The sequence below is a fragment of the Cotesia glomerata genome, linkage group LG4 (genome assembly GCF_020080835.1).
Source record: "Cotesia glomerata isolate CgM1 linkage group LG4, MPM_Cglom_v2.3, whole genome shotgun sequence".
In the NCBI taxonomy this organism is placed as follows: Eukaryota; Metazoa; Arthropoda; class Insecta; order Hymenoptera; family Braconidae; genus Cotesia; species Cotesia glomerata.
Window position 1 is genome coordinate 2,482,208 of NC_058161.1, and position 26,731 is coordinate 2,508,938.

General features: G+C 25.8%; 2 protein-coding genes across 4 annotated transcripts in view; one reads left to right on the forward strand and one right to left on the reverse strand.

Moving 5' to 3' along the window:
• The window catches only part of LOC123264131 (adenylate cyclase type 2), a 66,484-nt gene that overhangs the window by 16,228 nt on the left and 23,525 nt on the right, over window positions 1-26,731 (reverse strand). For both annotated transcript variants that reach the window (XM_044727268.1, XM_044727269.1), the window contains 11 exons: window positions 22,601-22,936; window positions 22,222-22,416; window positions 17,431-17,537; window positions 15,815-15,926; window positions 4,599-4,726; window positions 3,815-3,973; window positions 2,300-2,432; window positions 1,990-2,160; window positions 1,867-1,925; window positions 1,607-1,777; window positions 532-766 (listed from right to left, as the gene is read on the reverse strand). In XM_044727268.1, coding sequence (XP_044583203.1) covers window positions 532-766; window positions 1,607-1,777; window positions 1,867-1,925; window positions 1,990-2,160; window positions 2,300-2,432; window positions 3,815-3,973; window positions 4,599-4,726; window positions 15,815-15,926; window positions 17,431-17,537; window positions 22,222-22,416; window positions 22,601-22,936 — 1,806 coding nt within the window. The remainder of the gene's footprint in view (window positions 1-531; window positions 767-1,606; window positions 1,778-1,866; window positions 1,926-1,989; window positions 2,161-2,299; window positions 2,433-3,814; window positions 3,974-4,598; window positions 4,727-15,814; window positions 15,927-17,430; window positions 17,538-22,221; window positions 22,417-22,600; window positions 22,937-26,731) is intronic.
• On the forward strand, window positions 699-25,833 carry LOC123264138 (MDS1 and EVI1 complex locus protein EVI1-A-like). Of its 2 annotated transcripts, none has more exons than XM_044727287.1 (2): window positions 699-783; window positions 25,241-25,833. In XM_044727287.1, exon 2 carries the CDS (start codon window positions 25,252-25,254, stop codon window positions 25,768-25,770), a length of 519 nt encoding a protein of 172 aa, XP_044583222.1. In that variant the 5' UTR covers window positions 699-783; window positions 25,241-25,251; the 3' UTR covers window positions 25,771-25,833. The 2 variants fall into 2 exon arrangements, with proteins under 2 accessions (XP_044583222.1, XP_044583221.1); XM_044727286.1 differs by lacking the exon at window positions 699-783 and adding an exon at window positions 17,533-17,713.

A 26,731-nucleotide genomic window follows, 5' to 3' on the forward strand; every position in this document is an offset into this window, starting at 1 on the left:
AACACCAAGTATAGATACTATAGATACTATAGATAGTATCTATACTTCGTGAGAAAAAATCTCACATTTTTAATTAACATATGATATAAATATAACGGCGGAGCGCTTACCGAAAAAAGCCGATCCACGCCGTAGGCAGCCGAATTTTTAAGCACTAGAAATTTAAATAGCGCGCTATGCGCGCGCCTTTATTTTGACCAATAAGGAATTAGGTTTCACTTTTTTGCGAGTTTTGACTATTGACTAACTTCATACTCTTACTTAAGCACCTTAAATACTCTCGCCGTGAGAAAAAATTTTTTCTAAACAAATTTGATGTTTTTATTGCATAAATTATGAAAATATTAAATTATAGAAAGATAAAAAAATTTTCAATTGAATTTAAATAAATATATAATTGAGATTGAAACCGAGCATGAGTAAAAATCTCAGAGCGCGGGTACTGAAAGGTTAATACTTTTGGCTTATTTTGTTATTGTTATTAATAAATTAATAAATTAATTTGATTGAAAAATTAATTTAAACACTCACATTGTTAGGCGCGATATTGCCGTCAGCATTAAAATCAATGAGAGAAATAAGAGCCGAAGCGATCGCAAGAACTGCCGTGATGAGATAAACCGTGATTCTAATCCCTCGGCTCAAAACAGTCGGGTGATCGTGATCATTGGAGCTGTCGCTGGTTTTATCAGCGTACCATGAAATCCCAGAGAACATCGTCAGGGAGATAAGTCCTGCTCCGAAACACCCGTATATTGTTATGCTCCTAATATTTAAAAAGAGGTACTTTATCTTTTTTTTTTTTATTTTATATTTATTTATTTTTTTTTTTTACAGTCAATTGGAGTTTTTTTAAAGTTTTTATTAAAATATTTTTTGTACGTTATAATAAATAAAAATAATTAATACTAGCAACTTTGCAGTCACCATGTGACTGCCGTGGCTTGGGAACTAAAAATAAATAAAATTTTGCTTTATTAAATAATGACTTTTATTAAATTACACTGTACTTTTTTTACTATTAAAGTTTTTAAAGATATAAGCTCATCCTGATGTTACACTCATCAGAAGCTTTCATTTGAGTACCCACATGCATTTTTGATATATTTTTCATATATACATATATATAATATATATAAATATATGAAAAATTGATGTGGGTACTCAAATGAAAGGTCTTGATAATTGTAACATCGGAATGAGCTTATATCTTAAAAAATATCATTAGTTGACAAAATACAATGTCATTTCTTAATTATTGACAATTCTTAAGTTATAAGCTCATCCTGATGTTACACTCATCAGGAGCTTTCATTTGAGCACCCACATGCATTTTTGATATATATATATATATATATATATATATATATATATATATATATATATATATATATATATATAATATATATAAATATATGAAAAATTGATGTGGGTACTCAAATGAAAGGTCTTGATAAGTGTAACATCGGGATGAGCTTATATCTTTAAAAATGTCAATAATTCAAGAGATACAAGGTCATTTCTTAATTATTCTCTTGATAATATATATTAAAATGTATAAACTTAATAAAACCCCAACTGACAAAATATTTAAATTAATAATTACCTTGGTGAATAAATTATCTGAATGCAAAACATAGTAAGATACAAAACATTAGACGCGATGACATACCAAGGATATTGATCATCCCTTTGATCTCGGTACTGTGTCTCTTGACTTTTATCCCTAAACCAGTAAGTTGTTGATGACATTCCTTCATTATTTCCCCAGCATTGTCTGTATTTAATAAAAAAAAAAAAAAAAAAATTATTATTATAAATTATAAATATTGATATTTATTTTTTAGGTAATTAGTAATTACTTACTTCATATTGCAACAATTAGAGTCATTAGTCAAAAAATTAGATTCGATCATCGCGATACTCTGTAAAATATAAAATAATTATTGACAATTGATAAATTTATAATTTGAAATAATAATAACTTACAGTTAAGCCGATATTTTTTGCAAGTGTAGATTCAGCAATGTTTGCAAAAGGTTTATCAGCACCCCAACACTCGACATATTTAGTCATTTTGCTGCCGGGTCGAGAGCGAGTGGGGGCAGATTTAACTCCCGATAGCTTTCCATTTTCCAGCTCGCTTTCTTCGGTTTTTTTCTGGAATAATAAACAAAATAAAATATTAAATTAGCTTCGTGACTCATGTTATAATCTAATAATTTTTTTTTCGGGGCTCTCAATCATTTTAATGTGCGCGAATTATTATTGTAGGATAAATTGGGTAATAAAAATTTACCTTTAGAGGGATTATTAAAAAAGTTTCTATTTTATGATCCGCTAGATAACTATCCCGCGATTCTCCATTCCCTGGTTCTACTTCAAAACGGTTTTCTAATTGGTCTAATGTTGCTTTTGTTACATGGACTCGTCTGAAAAGAAAAAAAAATTATAATTAGCAATTATAGTACTAATAATAAAATAAATTTTTTATTCAATAAATTATTTTGGCTGAATTATCAAAAATATGAAAAATTAATAAGAGATTTTTTTTGTAGGAAATTTAATTCTTTATAAAAACAGAGTCCTTATCAATTTTTTCCATTAATATCTTTGATTTTTTGGACAAAATATTAAATTTAAATAAAAAATACAAAAATTTTATTGACGAATTTCAAATTTTTTTAGTATCATGCTTCAAATTTTATTATTATTGTTATTTTGGTCAAAATATCAAAATACTATCTTTAATTTTTTAGACAGAATATTAAATTAAAAAAAACAATTACAAATTTTTATTGCCAAATTTTAAAGAATTTTAAAAAATTATTATTATTTTGAGCGAAATATCAAAAATATGAAAAAATGATACCTTTTTTGTAGAAAATTAAATTTTCTATGAAAAAAAAAGTCCTTATCAATTTTTTCGTATCTTTAATATTTTAGACATAATAATAAATTAAACAAAAACAATTATAAATTTTTATTGTCAAATTTAAAAGGATTTTTTAAAATTATTATTATTTCGGTGAAAAATTTCAAAAATATGAAAAAATCATCAATTTTTTTGTATCGTTAATTTTTTAGACAGAATATTAAATTTAAATAAAAAATAAAAAAATTTTATTGAAAAATTTCAAAGTTTTTTAGTTTCATGTTTCAAATTTTATTATTATTGTTATTTTGGCCAAAGTAGCAACTATAGTATCTTTAATTTAATTTTTTAGACAGAATATTAAATTAAAAAAAAAAGAACAATGACAAATTTTTATTGTCAAATTTTAAAGGAATTTTTAAAATTATTATTATTTTGGGTGAAATATCAAAAATACGAAAAAATGATGAGACCTTTTTTGTCGGAAATTAAATTCTCAAAAAAAAAAAACATCAATTTTTTAGACAGAATATTAAATAAAAAAAAAAAAACAATGACAAATTTTTGTTGTCAAATTTAAAAAGATTTTTTAAAATTATTGTTATTATTTTGAACTAAAATATCAAAAATATGAAAAAATGTCAATTTTTTTGTATCTTCAATCTTTTAAACAGAATATAAAATTAAAAAAAAAAAACAATGACAAATTTTTATTGTCAAATTTAAAAGAATTTTTTAAAATTATTATTATTGTAAAGTGTCAATTTTTTCGTATCTTCAATATTTTAGATAAAATATTAATTTAAACAAAAAAACTTTTATTAAAAAGTCTAAAAGGTTTTTTAAAATTATTTTTTATGATAATATTAAGAATAAATATTTTAAATTTTTAAAAAATAAATTTGAAATTAATCAAAAAAAAAAAATAAAATAAATTACCCAGGTAATCCTCCACTTTCCATATGATTTGCAAGAGTGACATCGTCACTCCAAACGTCAAACTGCCATTTCCTTAGTCCAAGGACGCCGCATAAAACGTTTCCGGTATGAATTCCTATTCTCATATCAACGTTGAATCCCGTAGCTTCTCGTACAAATCTATGAGCCACACAAATACAATATAAATTACTATCATAATTATTTATAGATCATAAACAGCAAATTAAATTTAAATCCCGACAATTTATTACCAAAATAAAATAAATTTTATTTTATTTAAGCGCGTCTGTGACAAATGGTATTAAATAACTGAATAAAAGTCTGAGTATAATTGTGAGGGCAGCCGTCATCAAAAGTACTTATTTTATTTAAACGCCACTCGCTAAACAAGTGGAAATATATTGCGGAAAGCCGACGCAGAAAATAGTAAAATGTAGCGTTACTTTTTTACAATTCTTTGCTTTCATTTCACCGAGGGAGTTAATGTCTCTTGAAAAGTCACCCTGTCCCAAGTTTTAAATATATCTTGACGTAAAGTACCGAGTGTGCAGCGGTTGAAAGTACTGACTTTAATTTTTATTAACTCTTCTTCTTCTTCTTTTTCTTGCAAGCACTAGTTTTACTCTTGTAAGTATTATTATTAATAATAATAATAGAAGTGATAAGTATCAGTTGCAAGTTGTTTGTTAGTTTGTTAGTTGTTGGTTGTGTTTATCGATTTCTAGTTTGTCGGGGTTTCTTTTTAGATAATTATTGCATGTAATAATTGAACTTTGATGTATACCTAATGGCTTCAATCATTTGCAGGCCCATGTTGACACAACTAATGGCGTGATTTGGCCTAGAAATTGGTAGACCAGAAACACAGTAGTAGCAATCACCTAGAATCTTGATCCTCATGCATTGATTTGCCTAATTAACAATCAAACAATAATATTGTTATTATTAAATAATTATAAAAATTATTAACTATTAATAAAAACAATAATAATAACTTTAAAAAATTTATCTCTCCGGTAATCAATTTATGATAAGTATTTAGGCTGCATTCGAAAATGCGCTCTCTAGATACATAATTAAGAAACTACCTTGTATCTTGTGAATTATTTACATTTTTAAAGATATAAGCTCGTCTTGATGTTACACTTATCGAGACCTTTCATTTGAGTACCCACATCAATTTTTCATACATTTTATATATTATATATATATATTTCATAAATACCATATATGTAAAATATATAAAAAATGCCATGTGGGTACTTAAATGAAAGGTCTCGATGAGTGTAACATCGAAATGAGTTTATATCTTAAAAAATGTCAATAATTAAGAAATGACTTTGTATTTTGTGAATTATTTACATTTTTAAAGATATAAGCTCATCTTGATGTTACACTTATCGAGACCTTTCATTTGAGTACCCACATCAATTTTTCATATATTTTATATATTATATATATATTTCATAAATACCATATATGTAAAATATATAAAAAATGCCATGTGGGTACTTAAATGAAAGGTCTCGATGAGTGTAACATCGAAATGAGTTTATATCTTAAAAAATGTCAATAATTAAGAAATGACATTGTATCTTGTCAAATAATGATATTTTTGAAGACATAAGCTCATCTTGATATTACACTCATCGAGACCTTTCATTTGAGTACCCACATCAATTTTTCACATATTTCATTTATTTATATATATGTATGTATGAAAAATATATCAAAATGCATGTGGGTACTCAAATGAAAGATCTCGATGAGTGTAACATCGAAATGAGTTTATATCTTAAAAAATGTCAATAATTAAGAAATGACATTGTATCTGGTCAAATAATGATATTTTTGAAGATATAAGCTCACCCCGACATTACACTCATCGAGACCTTTCATTTGAGTACCCACATCAATTTTTTATATATTTTATACATTATATATATATTTTACAAATACAATATATGTAAAATATATAAAAAATGCCATGTGGGTACTTAACCCTTCGTAGGTCGCATAATGAGCGCGGCGCCGCCTTTTCGGCATTTTTTTTTTTTTCTCGAAATTGAGTTCATTGATAATTTTGAAAAAAATTAAGTGCATTCTTTTAACCTTTCTAAAAATCGTGACGTTATCAAAAAGCATAAAAATATTTACGAAATAACTTAAAAAATCAATTTTCGGAACCGGGCGGCGCTATGCCGCCCGGTGCGAGTGAGCCTCCGGGAGATTTTCTAACTGCGCTGTTGCCAAATGTCGTTACCGCCACTATTTCAATCTGTTTTACCGCATGTGAGGTACAAAAATAAAGTAATGTTTGAGGTTAGTTTCACTGTTTACATTATAACTTGTGATTTGTTCAAAATACTGTAATAATTACACTCATATTAAATATTATTTATATAAAAATAGTAATAATAATACAATTGGTAAATAAATTATTTTATAATAGATCATACTAAAATTAACAGATGTCTGGCTTTATATATTACTAATTATTTAAATAATGAAAAAACAAAAAAATTTCAGGTGAACGAATTAAAAAAAAAAAAAAAAATAACAATGGATGCCAATTTTTCAAATTATTTTTTTTTGATGGAATTTAATTCTAATTATGATAGATAGATAGATAGATAGATAAAAAATTTATTTGGCTCTGGAACCTAAGCTCCCTCAAAGCCATCAATATTTAAATTACATTGGTTTACATAGGTTACAAGATTACTTAACTAATTAAAGGTTTGCAATTAGATTTAATTTCAAATGTTATAAAATCCAAATAGATTATTTAATACAAACAAATAACTTAATTTAAAGTCATAATAATTCTACAAGAAAAAATATTTAAATAAGATCCAAAATAAAGATTGCAATTGTTAATTGTCATGTTCAAAAAAGTGATTGAAGCAAGCATTTTTAAATTCAACCAAATTATCTACAGCCACAGTCTCAGCTGGCACTGCATTCCAGATACGTATGCCATGAATTAAGAATGAATTATCATACATGACACAATTAGCCTGCGGTATACGAAGATAGTCTTGTCGGACATCACCTCTACGCAGTGCTACAGGCAAAAAGTCTAGTTTTGAGCCGAATAGCTGCCGATAATTTAGTCGGATTTCCTTATAAAACAGACAAGCAATGAAATAATCTCTTCTCGCTGCAAGCTTTAGCCAACCTAACTTTTTGAAATATGGAGTAACATGTTCATATTTTGGTACTTTATAGATAAATCTAACACATGAATTCAATTTACGCTGCATCTTTAATAATAATTTGTTTGACATATTCGTATACGCCGCACAACAATAATCAAAGAGAGGAATTATTAAAGTAGATACTAGCTTAATACGTAAACTTTCACTAAATATTTCATTGTTTATTTTTAGTTGTGCTAGAATACTCATAGCGCGATTGCACACATTTGTTACTTGATTCTCCCATGAGAGAGTACTATCTATAGTCACCCCAAGGTATTTTACAGTGCTACTATAAGGAATAGCACACCCCTCTACAAAGATTGTGTCGGCTAGTCTTAATGATAATTAATTAATGATAATTAATTTAGCGGATATTTGATAATTTTAAGAATTTTTGTAGCAAATAAATTATGACAAAAAATAATTATAAAAAAAATTGACATTCAGACGTTTTAAAAAATTAAAGATGCAATTTGTTAAAAATAATTTTTTTGAAAAAATTTGTTTGTTAAAAAAAATTAAAAAATTTTTAAGTGACAGCTAGATTTAATGTCATATTATAATTTTATAATCTGGTCTTAGATGTTAAATTTAATCACATGTGATAAAAATAAAAAAAAATTTTGTTATTCAATTAAATTTATGATAAAATATAAAAGTAAAATTATATTTAATCATAAAACATTGAAAAAATACTTTATCTCACAAGGAAATAGTATTAGTTTACATTTGGCAACAGCGCGTACGTTTTAACACGGCGGCGGAGCGCTCACCATGCGACCGACTTAGTTCGGAAAAGACACGCTACCTACGAAGGGTTAAATGAAAGGTCTCGATGAGTGTAACATCGAAATGAGTTTATATCTTTAAAAATGTCAATAATTAAGAAATGACATTGTATCTTGTCAAATAATGATATTTTTGAAGACATAAGCTCATCTTGATATTACACTCATCGAGACCTTTCATTTGAGTACCCACATCAATTTTTCATATATTTCATATATTTATATATATGTATGTATGAAAAATATATCAAAAATGCATGTAGGTAATCAAATGAAAGCTCTTGATGAGTGTAACATCGGGATGAGCTTATATCTTTAAAAACGTCAATAGTTAAGAAAGTCCAGTGCAATTGAGCAAAAGTCATTATTTAATAAATTAAAATTTTATTTATTTATAGTTCACAAGTCACGGCAGTCACGTAGTGACTGCAAAGTTGCTAGTTATTATTATTATTCTTTTGATTAAAAATAAATAGTTATAAAAAACAACATAAATTCTTATAAAAATTTCATTATTATTATTACTAATAAATCAATATTAGTACAAGATAAAGATAAATATAATTGAAGAGTAAACCGGTAGTTAGTTCGATCGAGTATGCATTAATAATTATCTCGTGAACGTATTTCAAACGTTGGAAAGTCTTATTAAATAATTAAAGGGCTTGTTTCGTGACTACTCCGCATCAGCATGATTAACTTTTTCTATCATACAGTATACATGTGTGTAAACACATGTATTGAAGAATAAATAGACATTAATCCATACATGTAATTTCCGGAATTAGTAATTTATTCCCTTTGCCTTTGATTGAATTTTCGTGGATTAATTTTCTTTTGATGCTTTAATCGTCTTTCGATTAAATTTAAGATTAAAAAAATTTTTTTTCTATCTATTTTTTATACAAAAAAAATGAAATTTAATTATTAATAATAATTAGATAAAATTTTAATTAAAACGAGAGAACAAAATGGTTGTAAAAATAAAGTTTAAGCGACTTTGAGAAGTATAAAAGTAAGGTGAAGAAAAAAATGAGGTAAAAAATAAAAGAAGGAAAATGAAATAAGTTAAATGAGATCTACTTTTTTTAAAGTTCTTACTAACTTTTTATGTCTTTTAATTTTGTTGATCTGCTGGTTGGATATAAATAACACTTATACTTATTATCTTTAAGGTGTAAGTGTAACATTGAATTAGTAATCGATTTTTAATTGCAGAAAATAAAATAAAAGTGTGTGATGGTAATGTTGATAACAATCGTAATAATAATGAGTAGAATCTTTACCGAAGAGTGTAAAATAAATAAAACTAAAGCTCAGGGATATAAGCTTTATTTTCTTCTTCGGAATCTTTAGTTTCATCGCTTTCGTTTGATTGCTTACAATGTTTTGCCGGTGTGGACTCCAAGGGTCGCCGAGATTCATTCTCAGATACTTTTTTGTTTATAGTAAATTCTGAGTTTATTCCTCTACCCTCGATTATCTGAGGCGTTATCTCAGGACAAGGGAACCTTGTTTCTTTATCCCTCGGTTCACTTGTTACATCCAGTCAATAGGAATCCTTTATCATTTTTATTTTATCTATTTCTTCTATGATTTATTGATGCGCTTTTTTTATTAACTATGATGAATTTGATGGATTATTTAATTATTGAGATTAGTTATCTTTATTGAATTTAATGGACAAATCGAGCAATTATGAGATCTTTTGTTAGAATAAAAATTTTATTATTATTAATATTAAAAATAATTAAAAAAATTCTTTCAAACTTTTGAAGAAATTTTTTTCGTTTTAACAAAATAATGATAAATATTTAGGCTGCATTAAAAAATTCTCTATCTCTAGATACATAATTAAGAAATTACCTTGTATCTTGTGAACTATTGACATTTTTAAAGATATAAGCTCATCCCGACATTACACTCATCGAGACCTTTCATTTGAGTACCCACATCAATTTTTCATATATTTTATATATTATATATATTTCACAAATATCATATATGTAAAATATATAAAAAATGCCATGTGGGTACTCAAATGAAAGGTCTCGATGAGTGTAACATCGAAATGAGTTTATTTCTTAAAAAATGTCAATAATTAAGAAATCACCTTGTATCTTGTGAATTATTGACATTTTTAAAGATATAAGCTCATCCCGATGTTACATTCATCGAGACCTTTCATTTGAGTACCCACATCAATTTTTCATATATTTTATATATTATATATATTTCACAAATACCATATATGTAAAATATATCAAAAATACATGTGGGTACTTAAATGAAAGGTCTCGATGAGTGTAACATCGAAATGAGTTTATTTCTTAAAAAATGTCAATAATTAAGAAATCACCTTGTATTTTGTGAACTATTGACATTTTTAAAGATATAAGCTCATCCCGACATTACACTCATCGAGACCTTTCATTTGAGTACCCACATCAATTTTTCACATATTTTATATATTACATATATTTCAGAATTACCATATATCTATACATATATAATGAAAGTGGGTTTCGTAGACCGTCAATCACGCAAAAACTACTGAACGTATTGACATGGGACTAGGACCATTCGACGCAGAATGAATTGTAGATGGTTATAGGCTACTTATTTTTCGAATTCCATCAATCCTTCACCATTTTATTTCTGTTTAACTTTAATAAACATTTTTTCCCGCCGATAAAAACAAAAGACGAGCATTTTTCTTCAATTCGTTTGTTTATTTATCAGCATAAAAGGAAATAATTTGTATTACGTTTCTTTTTTTAGAATTAAGTTTGATCTACCCATGCATGGGCAGACGCGTGGGTGGAAAATATACATATATAAGCAAAATAGGGTTCCTTTGACTAAATTTAACGTCAAAACTACTGAAGCTATCGGGATGGGACTGCTACCATTCGACGCAGAATTTTTCATAGATGATTAAAGGCTACTTATTTTTGGATTTTATCAACCCTTTCTCATTTTTTTTACGATTAATTTTTGTATACATTTTTTCCCACTAATAAAAACTAATGACTCATTTTTCATTCATTTGTTTTTAATACGATTTTCTTTTGTTTTTATTACATAACCTTAATATTTGATTGATCTAATGCACTGATAGAAGGATTTATTTGTATTAAAAAAATATTTGTTAATAGTTAACAAATCATTTATTAGAGACCATTTTTTAGTATCAAACAAATATTTCTTAGTATTTAAAATGATTTGTTTGTATTTAATAAATCAGATATTCATTTATTAAATATTAATAAATCTTTTTAAATACTAAGAAATATTTGTTAAGGACTAAAAAGTGGTCTCTAATAAATCATTTGTTAAATATTAACAAATATTTTTAACTATAAACAAATCCTTCTATCAGTGTGTCATTAAAAAAAAGTTGAAGAAAGAAGCTAATTATTGTCTGGTGAACTAAGTGTTGAAAATTTATATTTATATGCTGATCGTGTGTTTGGTTATAATAATTGGTTCCATGAAATAACACAGTGAGATTTCTATGAAATCTACTAAAAATATTATTGTGTATAAACTAGGACTTTTTGAAAGATCAAATTTAGGTCATGTTTATTGAGTTTCAATAACATTTACTAAAAATTTCCTTACAACAAACGGCTCTTTAGAAGCGGGAAAAAAGTCATTGTAAGTTTTCTAAAACTTAACATTACATGTAGTAATTCAGTCAAAGGACTAAGAATTTTACATACATGCTATTTTTGCTGATTACATGACTTATAAATTGTTCTTATTGCGGGATCGTGGGATTGTAACAGATTAAAATGAATGCATTTTCCAAAAACTATATATGTGAAAAATAAATTTGGCTACTTATTGGAATATAATTCGTAAAAAACATGTTAAATTGATTTTTTATGAAAAATTGATGTCATGGAGAAAATTTTAGTTAACAGAAAATTTGTCGCCCTTTAAGCTAAGCAGATTTCAACTTCACTTATGAGACCTGCAATTACTTTAACTAAAACTTTAATGCTCATTTCAACTTTTTTTCTTCGTATCAATGATTATTAAATTTTGTAAGAAAGCCACGGAAATATTATAGTCATTGCACATCGAAAGTTATAATGAATATTAGCTAGAAAAATCAAATGGACAAAAGGAACTGGCTAATTCGATGGAATTTGGAATCTGTGCAAGTCAAAACAGTATCGATGCTTACAATTCTATCCACGGGGCATATTTATGTTCATACAAAAATAAAAAAAAAAAAAGGATAATAATAAAAATTTAAATAAATAAAAATAAAAATGAAATATAAAATTTAATTGATTTCCTTTTATAATTCGCCCAGCGAAGCGGGCGGGCGGGAACGGCTAGTGTAAAATATATAAATAAATGCCATATGGGTACTCAAATGAAAGGTCTCGATGAGTGTAACGTCGAAATGAGTTTATATCTTAAAAAATGTAAATAATTAAGAAATTACCTTGTATCTTGTGAATTATTGACATTTTTAAAGATATAAGCTCATCCCGATGTTACATTCATCGAGACCTTTCATTTGAGTACCCACATCAATTTTTCATATATTTTATATATTATATATATTTCACAAATACCATATATGTAAAATATATCAAAAATACATGTGGGTACTTAAATGAAAGGTCTCGATGAGTGTAACATCGAAATGAGTTAATATCGTAAAAAATTTCTATAATTAAGAAATGACATTGTATCTTGTCAACTAATGATATTTTTGAAGACATAAGCTCATCTTAATATTACACTCATCGAGACCTTTCATTTACCATCAATTTCATATATTTTATATATTATATATATTTCACAAATACCATATATGTAAAATATATCAAAAATACATGTGGGTACTTAAATGAAAGGTCTCGATGAGTGTAATGTCAAAATGAGTTTATATCTTAGAAAATGTCAATAATTAAGAAATCACCTTGTATCTTGTGAACGTAACATCGAAATGAGTTTATATCGTAAAAAATGTCAATAATTAAGAAATGACATTGTATCTTGTCAACTAATGATATTTTTGAAGACATAAGCTCATCTTAATATTACACTCATCGAGACCTTTCATTTGAGTACCCACATCAATTTTTCATATATTTTATATATTATATATATTTCACAAATACCATATATGTAAAATATATCAAAAATACATGTGGGTACTTAAATGAAAGGTCTCGATGAGTGTAATGTCAAAATGAGTTTATATCTTAGAAAATGTCAATAATTAAGAAATCACCTTGTATCTTGTGAACGTAACATCGAAATGAGTTTATATCGTAAAAAATGTCAATAATTAAGAAATGACATTGTATCTTGTCAACTAATGATATTTTTGAAGACATAAGCTCATCTTAATATTACACTCATCGAGACCTTTCATTTGAGTACCCACATCAATTTTTCATATATTTTATATATTATATATATTTCACAAATACCATATATGTAAAATATATCAAAAATACATGTGGGTACTTAAATGAAAGGTCTCGATGAGTGTAATGTCAAAATGAGTTTATATCTTAGAAAATGTCAATAATTAAGAAATCACCTTGTATCTTGTGAACGTAACATCGAAATGAGTTTATATCGTAAAAAATGTCAATAATTAAGAAATGACATTGTATCTTGTCAACTAATGATATTTTTGAAGACATAAGCTCATCTTAATATTACACTCATCGAGACCTTTCATTTGAGTACCCACATCAATTTTTCATATATTTTATATATTATATATATTTCACAAATACCATATATGTAAAATATATCAAAAATACATGTGGGTACTTAAATGAAAGGTCTCGATGAGTGTAACATCGAAATGAGTTTATATCGTAAAAAATGTCAATAATTAAGAAATGACATTGTATCTTGTCAACTAATGATGTTTTTGAAGACATAAGCTCATCTTAATATTACACTCATCGAGACCTTTCATTTGAGTACCCACATCAATTTTTCATATATTTATGTATATTATATATATGTATATATGAAAAATATATCAAAATGCATGTGGGTACTCAAATGAATGCTCTTGATGAGTGTAACATCGGGATGAGCTTATATCTTTAAAAACGTCAATATTTAAGAAAGTAGAGTGCAATTTAACAAAAGTCATTCAATAAAGCAAAATTTTATTTATTTATAATTCACAAGTCACGGCAGTCACATAGTGACTGCAAAGTTGCTAGTAATTATTTATTTTTGATTTAATATTCAAAATAAAATTTCAAAATAGACTTAAACTATTGAATTGCTGACTAAAATACCTAGAATAATCTATGAGCTAATAACCGGTCAGCGGAAGCTTTACCAAAGAATTTAAACTATAAATATGAATTTATTCAAATAAAATTTAGCATCTAAAAATACTTAATTGAAACAAATAACAACTACTTGACACAAGAAGGTATTTTTGCAATATCCTAATTCAGTAGCTGAGGAATTAAATGAATTTGTTTGAGGTATTTTCCTCTGAATATCTAAGTGTCTATAGACCGACTATAAACATTCATTCACAGTCATATTCATATGCGTATTGATTCTAAGGTAGACATGTAATTTTATTTATTAAATGGGAGTGACTGTTGCTTTAATCCACTTTAATTAACAAAATTTTTCCTTTACATTCAATTTATTATTTTTTTTTCTTTTTTTACAGTAAGTCTGTAATTAAATATAGATGTAATAAAATTGCTAACATATTTTTAATAACATTGCAATATTTTATTCTATCTTCAATTTCATGAATTGCTAATTAATTTAAATTTTTATTCCTAGCACAAGTTTAAAATTTTTTTAATTAAATGAAAAAAATTTTTTTTTAATAATAATAATAATAATAATAATAATAATAACAATAACTTGTTCCAAAATTTTATTATTTATTATTATTATTATTATTATTATTATTATTATTATTATTATTATTATTATTATTCATTTTTAAAACAATTTAATAATTTGTATATTCAATTTTAATAATAATAATAATAATAATAATAATAATAATAATAATAATAAATAATGATAAAATTTTGGAACAAGTTATTATTATTATTATTATTATTATTATTATTATTATTATTATTATTATTATTATTATTATTATTATTATTATTATTATTCATTTTTAAAACAATTTAATAATTTGTATATTGAATTTTAATAATAATAATAATAATAATAATTATGGGTTTTTTAAATTGTTTTAAAAATGAATAATAATAATAATAATAACAATAACTTGTTCCAAAATTTTATTATTTATTATTTATTATTTATTATTATTATTGTTATTATTATTATTAAAATTCAATATACAAATTATTAAATTGTTTTAAAAATGAATAATAATAATAATAATAATAATAATAATGCTTTTAACCCATAATTCTAAAATTTAGTTAAATACATAGAAGTAACATAAGAACTTCCGGTCTCCTTGACTTTATTTTCGATCTCCAGTATCTTAAATCGACTGGGTGATTTATTTAGTTCCACCCTCACGCAACATTATCTTACTACTCAACTCTCATACTCTTTTTCAAAATAAAAGAATATTTAGTGTCATGAAAATAATCAATGAAGCTACATAATTCCCAATAGTTTACAATCTTTTAAAACATCAGGTTTTATTAATGGTCCGAAAAATAGATTCAACCTAGCCTACAATTAAATTTTGACAAAACGGAATTGTCTGTCTAAATCCAATCCAATAAAATGAGTGTATATGTAGGTGGAGTGAATAAACAAAAAAGCCATTCTATACCCCAGGAAAATCCAATTCTCAATCCTCGGGCTGAAGTACATCCCAACTCGATATTTCCTTTCTATTTCAATAAAATATTCGGTCTTATTCTACCCTCCAAATATCATTATCTGAAGAATTTTATTTTTTTATTCTTTTCTCTAGCCCGTATCTGGTAAATCAATTGTAATTACAACCATTATTATATTATATTTTACTGTGTACATACCTGAGCTATTTGATCAAATCTTCCAAAGAGTTCGTTCAAAGTTTTTACAAGATCCGACGCTGATAATTGCTCCGAAAGTGGAGTGAAGTTAACGATATCTGCGTACAGTATGCTAGAAAAAAATTTATTGCTACTTAATAAAGATTCATTTTGTTATAAATTTTTTTTATGCTTAGCTTCTTAACTTAAAAGAAAAAAATTGTTTTTTTAAAAGAAATTTACTACATCGCCTTAGGTGATCATTTTTTCTCAACCCTAAATCATATTTTTTTTATCATAAAATTGACATTTAATTTTCTTTTATTTTTTTATGAAAGTAAAAAACAAAATTTATTTAAAAAGAATAAAAATTTGTAATATTGTTGTTTTTGTTTTAAATTAAAATTTTTTAGTAACTTTTTAGTTTCTCTCAATATTGCAATTAATTCAAATGATATAAATAATTTTTTTTTCTTAAAGTTTATCAAAATTAGAATAAAAAAAAAATAATGTTAAATTTTGATTTTTTAATTAAAAAAGAAGGATATGAAAATCAAAAATGACATTTCTTTTAATTTTTTGCTCTAAATTTTTTACTTTGAAGTTTAAAAACGAAAAAAATAATCAATAAAACAATTTTAAGGGTCAATTCTTATTTAAAAAAAAATAATCAACATAATTTTTCATTTTTACACTTTAAATACAAAATAAATGAAGAAAACTTTTAAGTTTCAATTTTTTAATTAAAAACAAAAATTTATAAAAATCAACAGACATTTTTTTAAATTTTTTGTTCTAAATTTTTTATTTTTAATTTTTAAAACGAAAAAAATCAAAAAACAATTTTGCACTTTATTTTTGCATTTTAAATATGAAAAAATGAAGAAAACTTGTAAGTTTTAATTTTTCAATTAAAAATAAAATTAAATGACTTTTTTTTTATTTTTTTCTTCTAAATTTTTTATTTCTACACTTTAATCACGAGAAAATTCCAAAAAATCAAAAATTGCATAAAAAATTCTCTAAAAAAAAAACTATTAAATTTTTTTTCTCAATTTATAAATCTTCTAAATCTTATCTCAAAGTTAAATTTAAAAAAATAATAATCAACAGAATAAAAAAAAATTTTCTTATTTTTATACTTTAAATATGAAAAAAATGAAGAAAAATTTCAATTTTTCAAAAATAAAATTAATTGACTTTTTTAAAAATTTTTTATTATTACATTTTAAATATAAAAAAATTGCTAAAAATAAAAAAAAACAATTAAAATTTTTTTTCTCAATTTCTAAATCTTCTAAATTCTATCAAAGTTAAAATAAAAAAAAAAAGAAGAAAAGTTTTTAATAAAACTAAATTTTCCCCGGAAACTCTAGATAAAATCAGAATCACAATACAAACAGGATTATATATTATTATAAAGTTAAATTTGTCAAGAATTTAAAACATAAATGAACTTGTTGAACGTAAAATTGAATAAATAATCTTGTAGTGAAGACATTTTAGTTGTCAGTTGTTGTTTGCTATTATACAAGTTTATGTACACAGGGATTATGCGTGACATGTATAAGTAATTTAGCGAAAGTTTCTTCACACATATATACACTTATAAGTACAAATATATAAATAGAGTTTACCTGACATTGTTGAAGCGTTGAACATGCATTTCGTGAAAACGTGTCGGCTTGTGCTTACTGACTTCCTGGCACACATCAGCCATCTTCAGCATAATGCTGCGCTTCACCTGCACCAAAATACATCACAATTCAGCAATTCAAGTGTGTGCATTGTCATGTTAATATTTGGTAACAAAGACCGTGTAAATTAAAGACTAATTCTGGATGTAATAGAGTGCTAGGATTCTAGTACAAGTTATCATAGTAATATATATCTATATAATGTATATTAATATGCATACAGGTGTGTTATGTGTATGCTGACATTTAATAGTGTTTGATTAATTCAATATGCACTCTTAGTGTTATGTTTAGTTTTGTCACTATATATATGCATGTCTAAATATAATATGCCCGTAATATGAATAGAAGCGATCGTGTTCACAATTGAGACGGTAACAGTAGTAATATAACGAATTATACCCCACGCTTCTGTACGGATTTATGAAAAAGATATTTAATTACAAGATTTAACAAACGTTAGTTCTAATTCTAGAGACTGAATTTCATTCCAGGTGCTCTTTGTCTCTTGTTCATTCATAAAAATTCATAGATAGGATTACTGGTTAATCGGATCATTTTTTTTTTTATGATGAAAGGAATTTTTAAAGACAATGGAAAGTTTTTTTTTTAAGAATTCATTATTTAATAATGTTTTGTTATTTTACTATTTTAATTTATTTTTCAATGCAATTATTTATAATTCAAAGGGAGAAAAATATTAAATACTCAAAGAGTTTTTTTTTAATTGCATGAATATTATCTATATTATTAATTGAATAAGGAAACTTTGTTTCCAGGATAGTCATATGGTTTTTTTTAATGAAATTTAGTGTCATTGCAAAGGTCTTGATTTGAATTTGTGCCTTTTCAAGGTTTCATATCATTCTCACCGTTAATTTATTATGATAAGTATTTAGGCTTCATTCAAAAATGCGCTATCGCGAGATACATCAAAAATGATCTTGTATCTTGTGAAATATTGACATTTTTTAAGATATAAGCTCATCCCGATGTTACACTCATTGAGACCTTTCATTTGAGTACCCACATCAATTTTTCATATATTTTATATATCATATATATTATATATATTTCACAATTACCGTATATGTAAAATATATAAAAAATTCCATGTGGGTACTTAAATGAAAGGTCTCGATGAGTGTAACATAAAAATAAGTTTATATCTTAAAAAATGTCAATAATTAAGAAATTATATTGTATCTTGTCAACTAATGATATTTTTGAAGGTATAAGCTCATCTTGATGTTACACTCATCGAGACCTTTAATTTGAGTACCCACATCAATTTTTCATATATTTTATATATTATATATATTTCACAATTACCATATATGTAAAATATATAAAAAATTCCATGTGGGTACTTAAATGAAAGGTATTGATAAGTGTAACATCGAAATGAGTTTATAACTTAAAAAATGTCAATAATTAAGAAATTACATTGTATCTTGTGAACTATTGACATTTTTTAAAATATAAGCTCACTCCCACATCACACTCATCGAGACCTTTCATTTGAGTACCCACATCAATTTTTCATATATTTTATATATTATATATATTTCACAATTACCATATATGTAAAATATATAAAAAATTCCATGTGGGTACTTAAATGAAAGGTATTGATAAGTGTAACATCGAAATAAGTTTATAACTTAAAAAATTTCAATAATTAAGAAATTACATTGTATCTTGTGAACTATTGACATTTTTTAAAATATAAGCTCACTCCCACATCACACTCATCGAGACCTTTCATTTGAGTACCCACATCAATTTTTCATATATTTATATATTATATATATATATATATGAAAAATATATCAAAAATGCATGTGGGTACTCAAATGAAAGCTCTTGATGAGTGTAATATCGAGATGAGCTTATATCTTTAAAAATGTCAATATTTGAGAAAGTGACTGCAAGGTTGCTAGTTATTATTATTATCATCACCTCAAAAAAATAATTTTAAACTTGTCACGAAAAATTTTTATTTTTCTCAAAAAAAGATTCTTATTACTAATTAGTTATTAGTTTTTCATACCTTTAATATTTCGGCGAAAATATCACTAATAATGATCATTTATTAAATAGAAAATTTATTATTATTATTGTTTTATTGATCAGTTATATTAATATATATATACGTAAGTATATATCGATTAAATGAATCTGAAAAGCTAAAATTATAGACAGTGAACAATTAACTAATAATAATTCGATTAATTGGAAGTATCGATATAAGACACCATTAGTTCTAGTTGTCACAAGTTAGACCCCTAGTTTGTAAACTTGCTCGTTGAGTAATTGGATGATGTTACCATGAGGCTTTAGTGCGGTATATGAGAATGATGGTTATTACTTAGAAGCTGGCTTCCAAAGATCCATATCTCCCATACCTCGGATCTTTTTTGTGATTGGGTCATTAAAGGTAATTTAACATGACAGCTATCGAGAAATGACATCACTAAAAAAAGGTCAATCTCTCTATCATAGATAAAGAAAAAGAAAATAAAGATAATAACCATAACTTTAATGTAATTTGCATAATTCGGAAAAATCAAAAATTAATGACTTGAAACGATGTGACGTAAATCCCTGACGAAATTAAAAAAAATGGAAGACGGATGAAAAATCCGGAGAACGTGAGTTGGTTTCCGATGGTATAAATTTAATAAAAAAAAAAAAAAAAAAATAAGTACTGAGATTCAAGGCTGTCACAGAAGTTAACGCTTTAATTTATAGATAAAGAATGTCAGCTCGGAAAAGTATAATCGGAAACTGGATATAATAGTCCAATCTTGAGAATGTTAAAATTTTTAAGTACCTGACAATCACGTCTTGCTTCTATTTGCTAATATCAATCATTCGTGTCACATTTTAATTTTTTATTGGAATTTTCCATACGGTCTTAGCTGTATTGCTTTAATGCTCTTATATATAGTATGAAGATCACACAATTGAATTATCGAGACGGTAAAGAGCTTCACAAAATCGTAAAAAGCGAATAAAATTCCTGTAATGAAAGTCTTTGAGTTTGCTTTTATGCACGCTAAAATGAAAAGTTTAGTAACGACGTGACTTTTTCAGTTCGAGGATCGATCATCTGAATAATAAAATTTTGTATATGGTACTCGCGAGATCTATGAAGAAATTTTATTTATAAGTTTTAATAAACTTTTTTGTTAATAATAATAAGCAGCAACCTTGCAGTCACGATGTGACTGCCGTAACTTGTGAACTAAAATAAATTAAAATTTTACTTCATTAAATAATAACTTTTGGTAAATTGCACTGTACTTTCTTAAATATTGATGATTTTAAAGATATAAGCTCATCCTGATGTTACACTCATCAAGACCTTTCATTTGAATACCCACATGCATTTTTGATATATTTTTCATATATACATATATGTCATATATATAAATATATGAAAAATTGATGTGGGTACTCAAATGAAAGGTCTTGATTAGTGTAATGTTGGGGTGAGCTTATATCTTTAAAAATGTCATTAGTTGACAAGATACAAGGTAATTTCTTAATTATTGATATTTTTAAAGATGGAAGTTCATTCCGATGTTACACTCATCGAGACCTTTCATTTAAGTACCCACATGGCATTTTGTATATATATTTTACATATATGGTATTTGTGAAATATGTATAATATATAAAATATATGAAAAATTGATGTGGGTACTCAAATGAAAGGTCTCAATGAGTGTAATGTCAAGGTGAGTTTATATCTTTAAAAATGTCAATAGTTCACAAAATACAAGGTCATTTTTTAATTATTGAGATTTTTTATGGTATAAACTCATTTCGATGTTACTCTCATCGAGACCTTTCATTTAAGTACCCACATGGCATTTTTTATATATTTTACATATATGGTATTTGTGAAATATATATAATATATAAAATATATAAAAAATTGATGTGGGTACTCAAATGAAAGGTCTCAATGAGTGTAATGTCAAGGTGAGTTTATATCTTTAAAAATATCTTTAGTTGACAAGATACAATGTCATTTCTGAATTATTGACATTTTTTAAGAGATAAACTCATTTCGATGTTACTCTCATCGAGACCTTTCATTTAAGTACCCACATGGCATTTTTTATATATTTTACATATATGGTATTTGTGAAATTTATATAATATATAAAATATATGAAAAATTGATGTGGGTACTCAAATGAAAGGTCTCATTGAGTGTAATGTCAAGGTGAGTTTATATCTTTAAAAATATCTTTAGTTGACAAGATACAATGTCATTTCTTAATTATTGACATTTTTTAAGAGATAAACTCATTTCGATGTTACACTCATCGAGACCTTTCATTTAAGTACCCACATGGCATTTTGTATATATATTTTACATATATGGTATTTATGAAATATATATAATATATAAAATATATGAAAAATTGATGTGGGTACTCAAATGAAAGGTCTCGATGAGTGTAACATCAAGATGAGCTTATATCTTTAAAAATGTCAATATTTCATAAGATACAAGGTGATTTCTTAATCATGTATCTAGAGATAGAGAATTTTTAAATACAGCCTTAATTTATCAGTCAAAATTTTTCATATTATCTTAATAATATAGATAATAATAATAATAGTTTTATGGAATTAAATTTTTTGACTGCATAATTTTTTCTTCCTTTAAAAAGAATGAATAATTAAATAAAAATAATTATAAATGATTACCTCCGCCGCAATATAAGCAGGAATTACACTTAATAATAACTGTTCCTGTTGTTCTCTTTCGCATTCAAGCTTAATCCTTGACTCAATTACAGTTTTAGTCCCTGAAAATGTTTGCCTGTGAGCTTGCGCGGTTAAAATTCTGTAATAAATTCCAGCCAGACAAGCGGAAAGCAGTAGAACACCATCCGCGACAACCTAGTTTAAATACATAAAAAAATATTTTATGTAGACTGGCGACTGACCGACTAAATGTCGATAGATTGTCACGCGTTACAGAGCGCTGACAGCTAGGCTATTAAAGAGTAGCCTAGTGTACAGAGAGTAAAAAAAATAAAAAAAGCAAATAAATTGACTGTTGAGCTTAATGCTCAGTGTTTACCTGGTAGCAAGCGTGAGCGGGCTGGTCGACGGTGCAGGAAATTATCCCCTGTGTAATGTGGGACCCGGCGAGAAGAAAGGCGATGATGCTCGGGTAGTAATTGTTGTTGATACGCGGCAAGATTGCTATTATTGTCAGGACAGTGATGAAGAGCGGCAGTGCACCGCCGAGAGCTGACACAGCAACTCCCAGGACCAAAGAGGCTGACAATCCGATGATAAAACGCGCTCGTCCTGAGGTCAGAATTATGGGGAACTGCAGGACCACTAAGAAGCTTATTGACGACACTACCATTATCGTTATAACTGATATTTGGAACACCACAGCGCTCAGATTCTGTAAAATTATAAATTATAAATTTACAAGTACCCTCCTAGTGTAAAGGATGTCTATAAAAAAATAATACGTAGAAATACTTTTGTTATGCATCTTAAAATTAATTTTTTAATTAATTAATAACATTTTTGAGGAAATTTACGATAAATTTACTCATTAAATAATTATTAACATTTAATTGACTGATAAAAAATATAGTACTCTGAATTACCGGTATACATTTGACAACACCGCAAGAGTGTCCCTAACTTTAAAATTTATTTATGTTTACTGTCTAACTAAAATGACTAAGATCTTCTAGCATTTAAAAAACCGCGGTTACTTATGCGCCGAGTAACTGCGCAAGCGGTGTTGCCAAGTCAAATACAAGACTTTAAAGAACGCAAGTTCCGAGTGATTTTTTTCATAAAAAATATAAAATATCTCCGTAATACGTTCGGAAAGGTACTTTTTTTATTGTTTTAATCGAAAGCTTATTAGTTTTTCAATCAAATTTAATGAAAATAAAATTTTTTTCAAAATCGTTAATTGCGTTAAATTCTTAACCAAATACACGGCTGGTGGAATCTCCATTTTACATGTGAAAATTACAATTTTCAAACCTAATTATTTGATTAAATATCCCGGAAAGTTGTTTTTTCATTTTTTTATTAATTACTAGGCTATATAGATTGAATTTATAAATTTTCAGGAAGTTTTAAAAATTTGACTACTTTGTGTGGATCTCCTTAAGGAGATCCAAGTACGCTTCTACTGTAAAGAATGTCTATAAAAAAATAATACGTAGAAATACTTTTGTTATGCATCTTAAAATTAATTTTTTAATTAATTAATAACATTTTTGGGGAAATTTCCGATAAATTTACTCATTAAATAATTATTAACATTTAATTGACTGATAAAAAATATAGCACTCTGAATTACTGGTATACACTTGACAACACCGCAAGAGTGTCCCTAACTTTAAAATTTATTTATGTTTACTGTCTAACTAAAATGACTAAAATCTTCTAGCATTTAAAAAACCGCGGTTACTTATGCGCCGAGTAACTGCGCAAGCGGTGTTGCCAAGTCAAATACAAGACTTTAAAGAACGCGTTCCGAGTGATTTTTTATAAAAAATATAAAATATCTCCATAATACGTTCGGAAAGCTACTTTTTTATTGTTTTAATCGAAAGCTTATTAGTTTTTCAATCAAATTTAATGAAAATAAAATTTTTTTCAAAATCGTTAATTGCATTAAATTCTTAACCAAATACACGGCTGGTGGAATCTTCATTTTACATGTGAAAATTACAATTTTCAAACCTAATTATTTGATTAAATATCCCGGAAGGTTGTTTTTTCATTTTTTTATTAATTACTAGGCTATGTAGATTGAATTTACAAATTTTCAGGAAGTTTTAAAAATTTGACTACTTTGTGTGGATCTCCTTAAGGAGATCCAAGTACGCTCCTACTGTAAAGAATGTCTATAAAAAAATAATACGTAGAAATACTTTTGTTATGCATCTTAAAATTAATTTTTTAATTAATTAATAACATTTTTGGGGAAATTTTCGATAAATTTATTCATTAAATAATTATTAACATTTAATTGACTGATAAAAAATATAGCACTCTGAATTACTGGTATACACTTGACAACACCGCAAGAGTGTCCCTAACTTTAAAATTTATTTATGTTTACTGTCTAACTAAAATGACTAAAATCTTCTAGCATTTAAAAAACCGCGGTTACTTTTGCGCCGAGTAACTGCGCAAGCGGTGTTGCCAAGTCAAATACAAGACTTTAAAGAACGCGTTCCGAGTGATTTTTTATAAAAAATATAAAATATCTCCATAATACGTTCGGAAAGCTACTTTTTTATTGTTTTAATCGAAAGCTTATTAGTTTTTCAATCAAATTTAATGAAAATAAAATTTTTTTCAAAATCGTTAATTGCATTAAATTCTTAACCAAATACACGGCTGGTGGAATCTCCATTTTACATGTAAAAATTACAATTTTCAAACCTAATTATTTGATTAAATATCCCGGAAAGTTGTTTTTTCATTTTTTTATTAATTCTCCTTAAAAAGTCTCATTCTTGTGAAGAAATAATTCATAATTTGTCTTCCAAACCAAATAATCCAATTGTTTATTTTTTCTCTTATTTAATTTTCAATAAACAAAATTTAATTGATTAAAAAAATAATCGAGTAATTATTTACCAATTAATTAATTATTAATCAATATGGTTGAATATTAATCCCTCAAAAAACAAAATTCAATTATTAACCATAAATAAAATTGTTTCAGAATTAACCACCATGGAAACGAGCTCCAACGACTTCCCAGGCCACGAAGAAACCTTCCCAGTCAAAGAAGACGATGATTTGAACAAACTGAATATAAATAGCATAAAATACGCGTGTCATATTCAAAAATGCAACTTGACGTTCAATACCGAGCGCCAACGTGATAAACACTCCTTTGATTGTTTGAAAAATAATTTACAGCCTGAAGAAATAACTCTTGACCAAAGCGTGAAATTTAGAGACGAATCTAAAGATAATAAGGAGAAAATTCCCTCAAAAAATCTTGTGAAGCCCGTTAAGCGAAGGAAGACGTCTGAAAAAATTGTGAATCTTTCTAAAACTGGCAAAGGTCGCTTCTCTTGCTCTAATTGCTCACGGTCCTATAAATATAAAACAAATTTATGTCGACATATTACGATCCAGTGTGGCAAAGAGAAGAAATCTATTTGTCCGTATTGTGAAAATTGGAGGACTTATCACAAACATCATCTTAAAAATCATTTAAAAAGGGTTCACGGTAAAGAATTATGAACTTCAGTCATTTTTTAACTAATTTTCTTCTTTTTTTGCACTTTGACGTATACTTAAAAAATTTTTTCGGTAAAAAATAATTTTTGAAAATTGAAATTTTTATAAATTGATCAAAAATATTAAAAGTAATTAAATAAACGAAATAATTACATTTCGGATAAAAATTAATTAAATTAAAGAAATCCTGTTTAAAACGAAATTTTAAAAAATTATCAAATTTTTCATAAAAATATCATTTAATGGTTTTTTTCTTTTCAAAATTTTAATTATCCAATTTATTATATATTAGTTATGATACTGAAAGTACCAGACAATTTACTATTAAATAATTAATCATTTTTCTTAGTGGAATTTTAAGTTTTTATTTTATCAATAGTTGATTTTTTTATTTAAAAATTAAAAAAACAATTATATGTTTGGTACTTTGTAGATAATTATTTAAGTCTCTGTACTGAAACTTATCCACAATATTAATTGTAGTTAATTATTTGTATTTATGGACATTTGCAGGATTCAACTAAAAAAATTTGAATTGTTGCATTTTCAATTAATAATTATTGCAATATAATTTAAGATAGAAAATAAAAGATTTAATATGTTATAATTTTAAAAAAAGTTTCAAATAAAAATTGATACTGTCTTTAATTTAAATTTAAATTTGCAAATTTAAATATCAATTATGTTTCATTTTTAAAAATTATTAAATGTTAAAAATTTGATCTTTCAAATAATTTCGTCATTATTTAGTTTAGTATTAGTGTTATTATTACAATAAAATCTTTTTAAATTTAAAAAAAAATTCTAAATTAATTCCCTTAAATATAAAATAACTTTTCTCCATGAAAAATATCAGTTGTTATTTTTTTCCGATAAATTTGATCCAGATAAAGTATTACCGCTATTTCTACTGCTTACAAATCGTACTATTAAGCCTATGTAATCAATCTAAGTAACTTAAGCT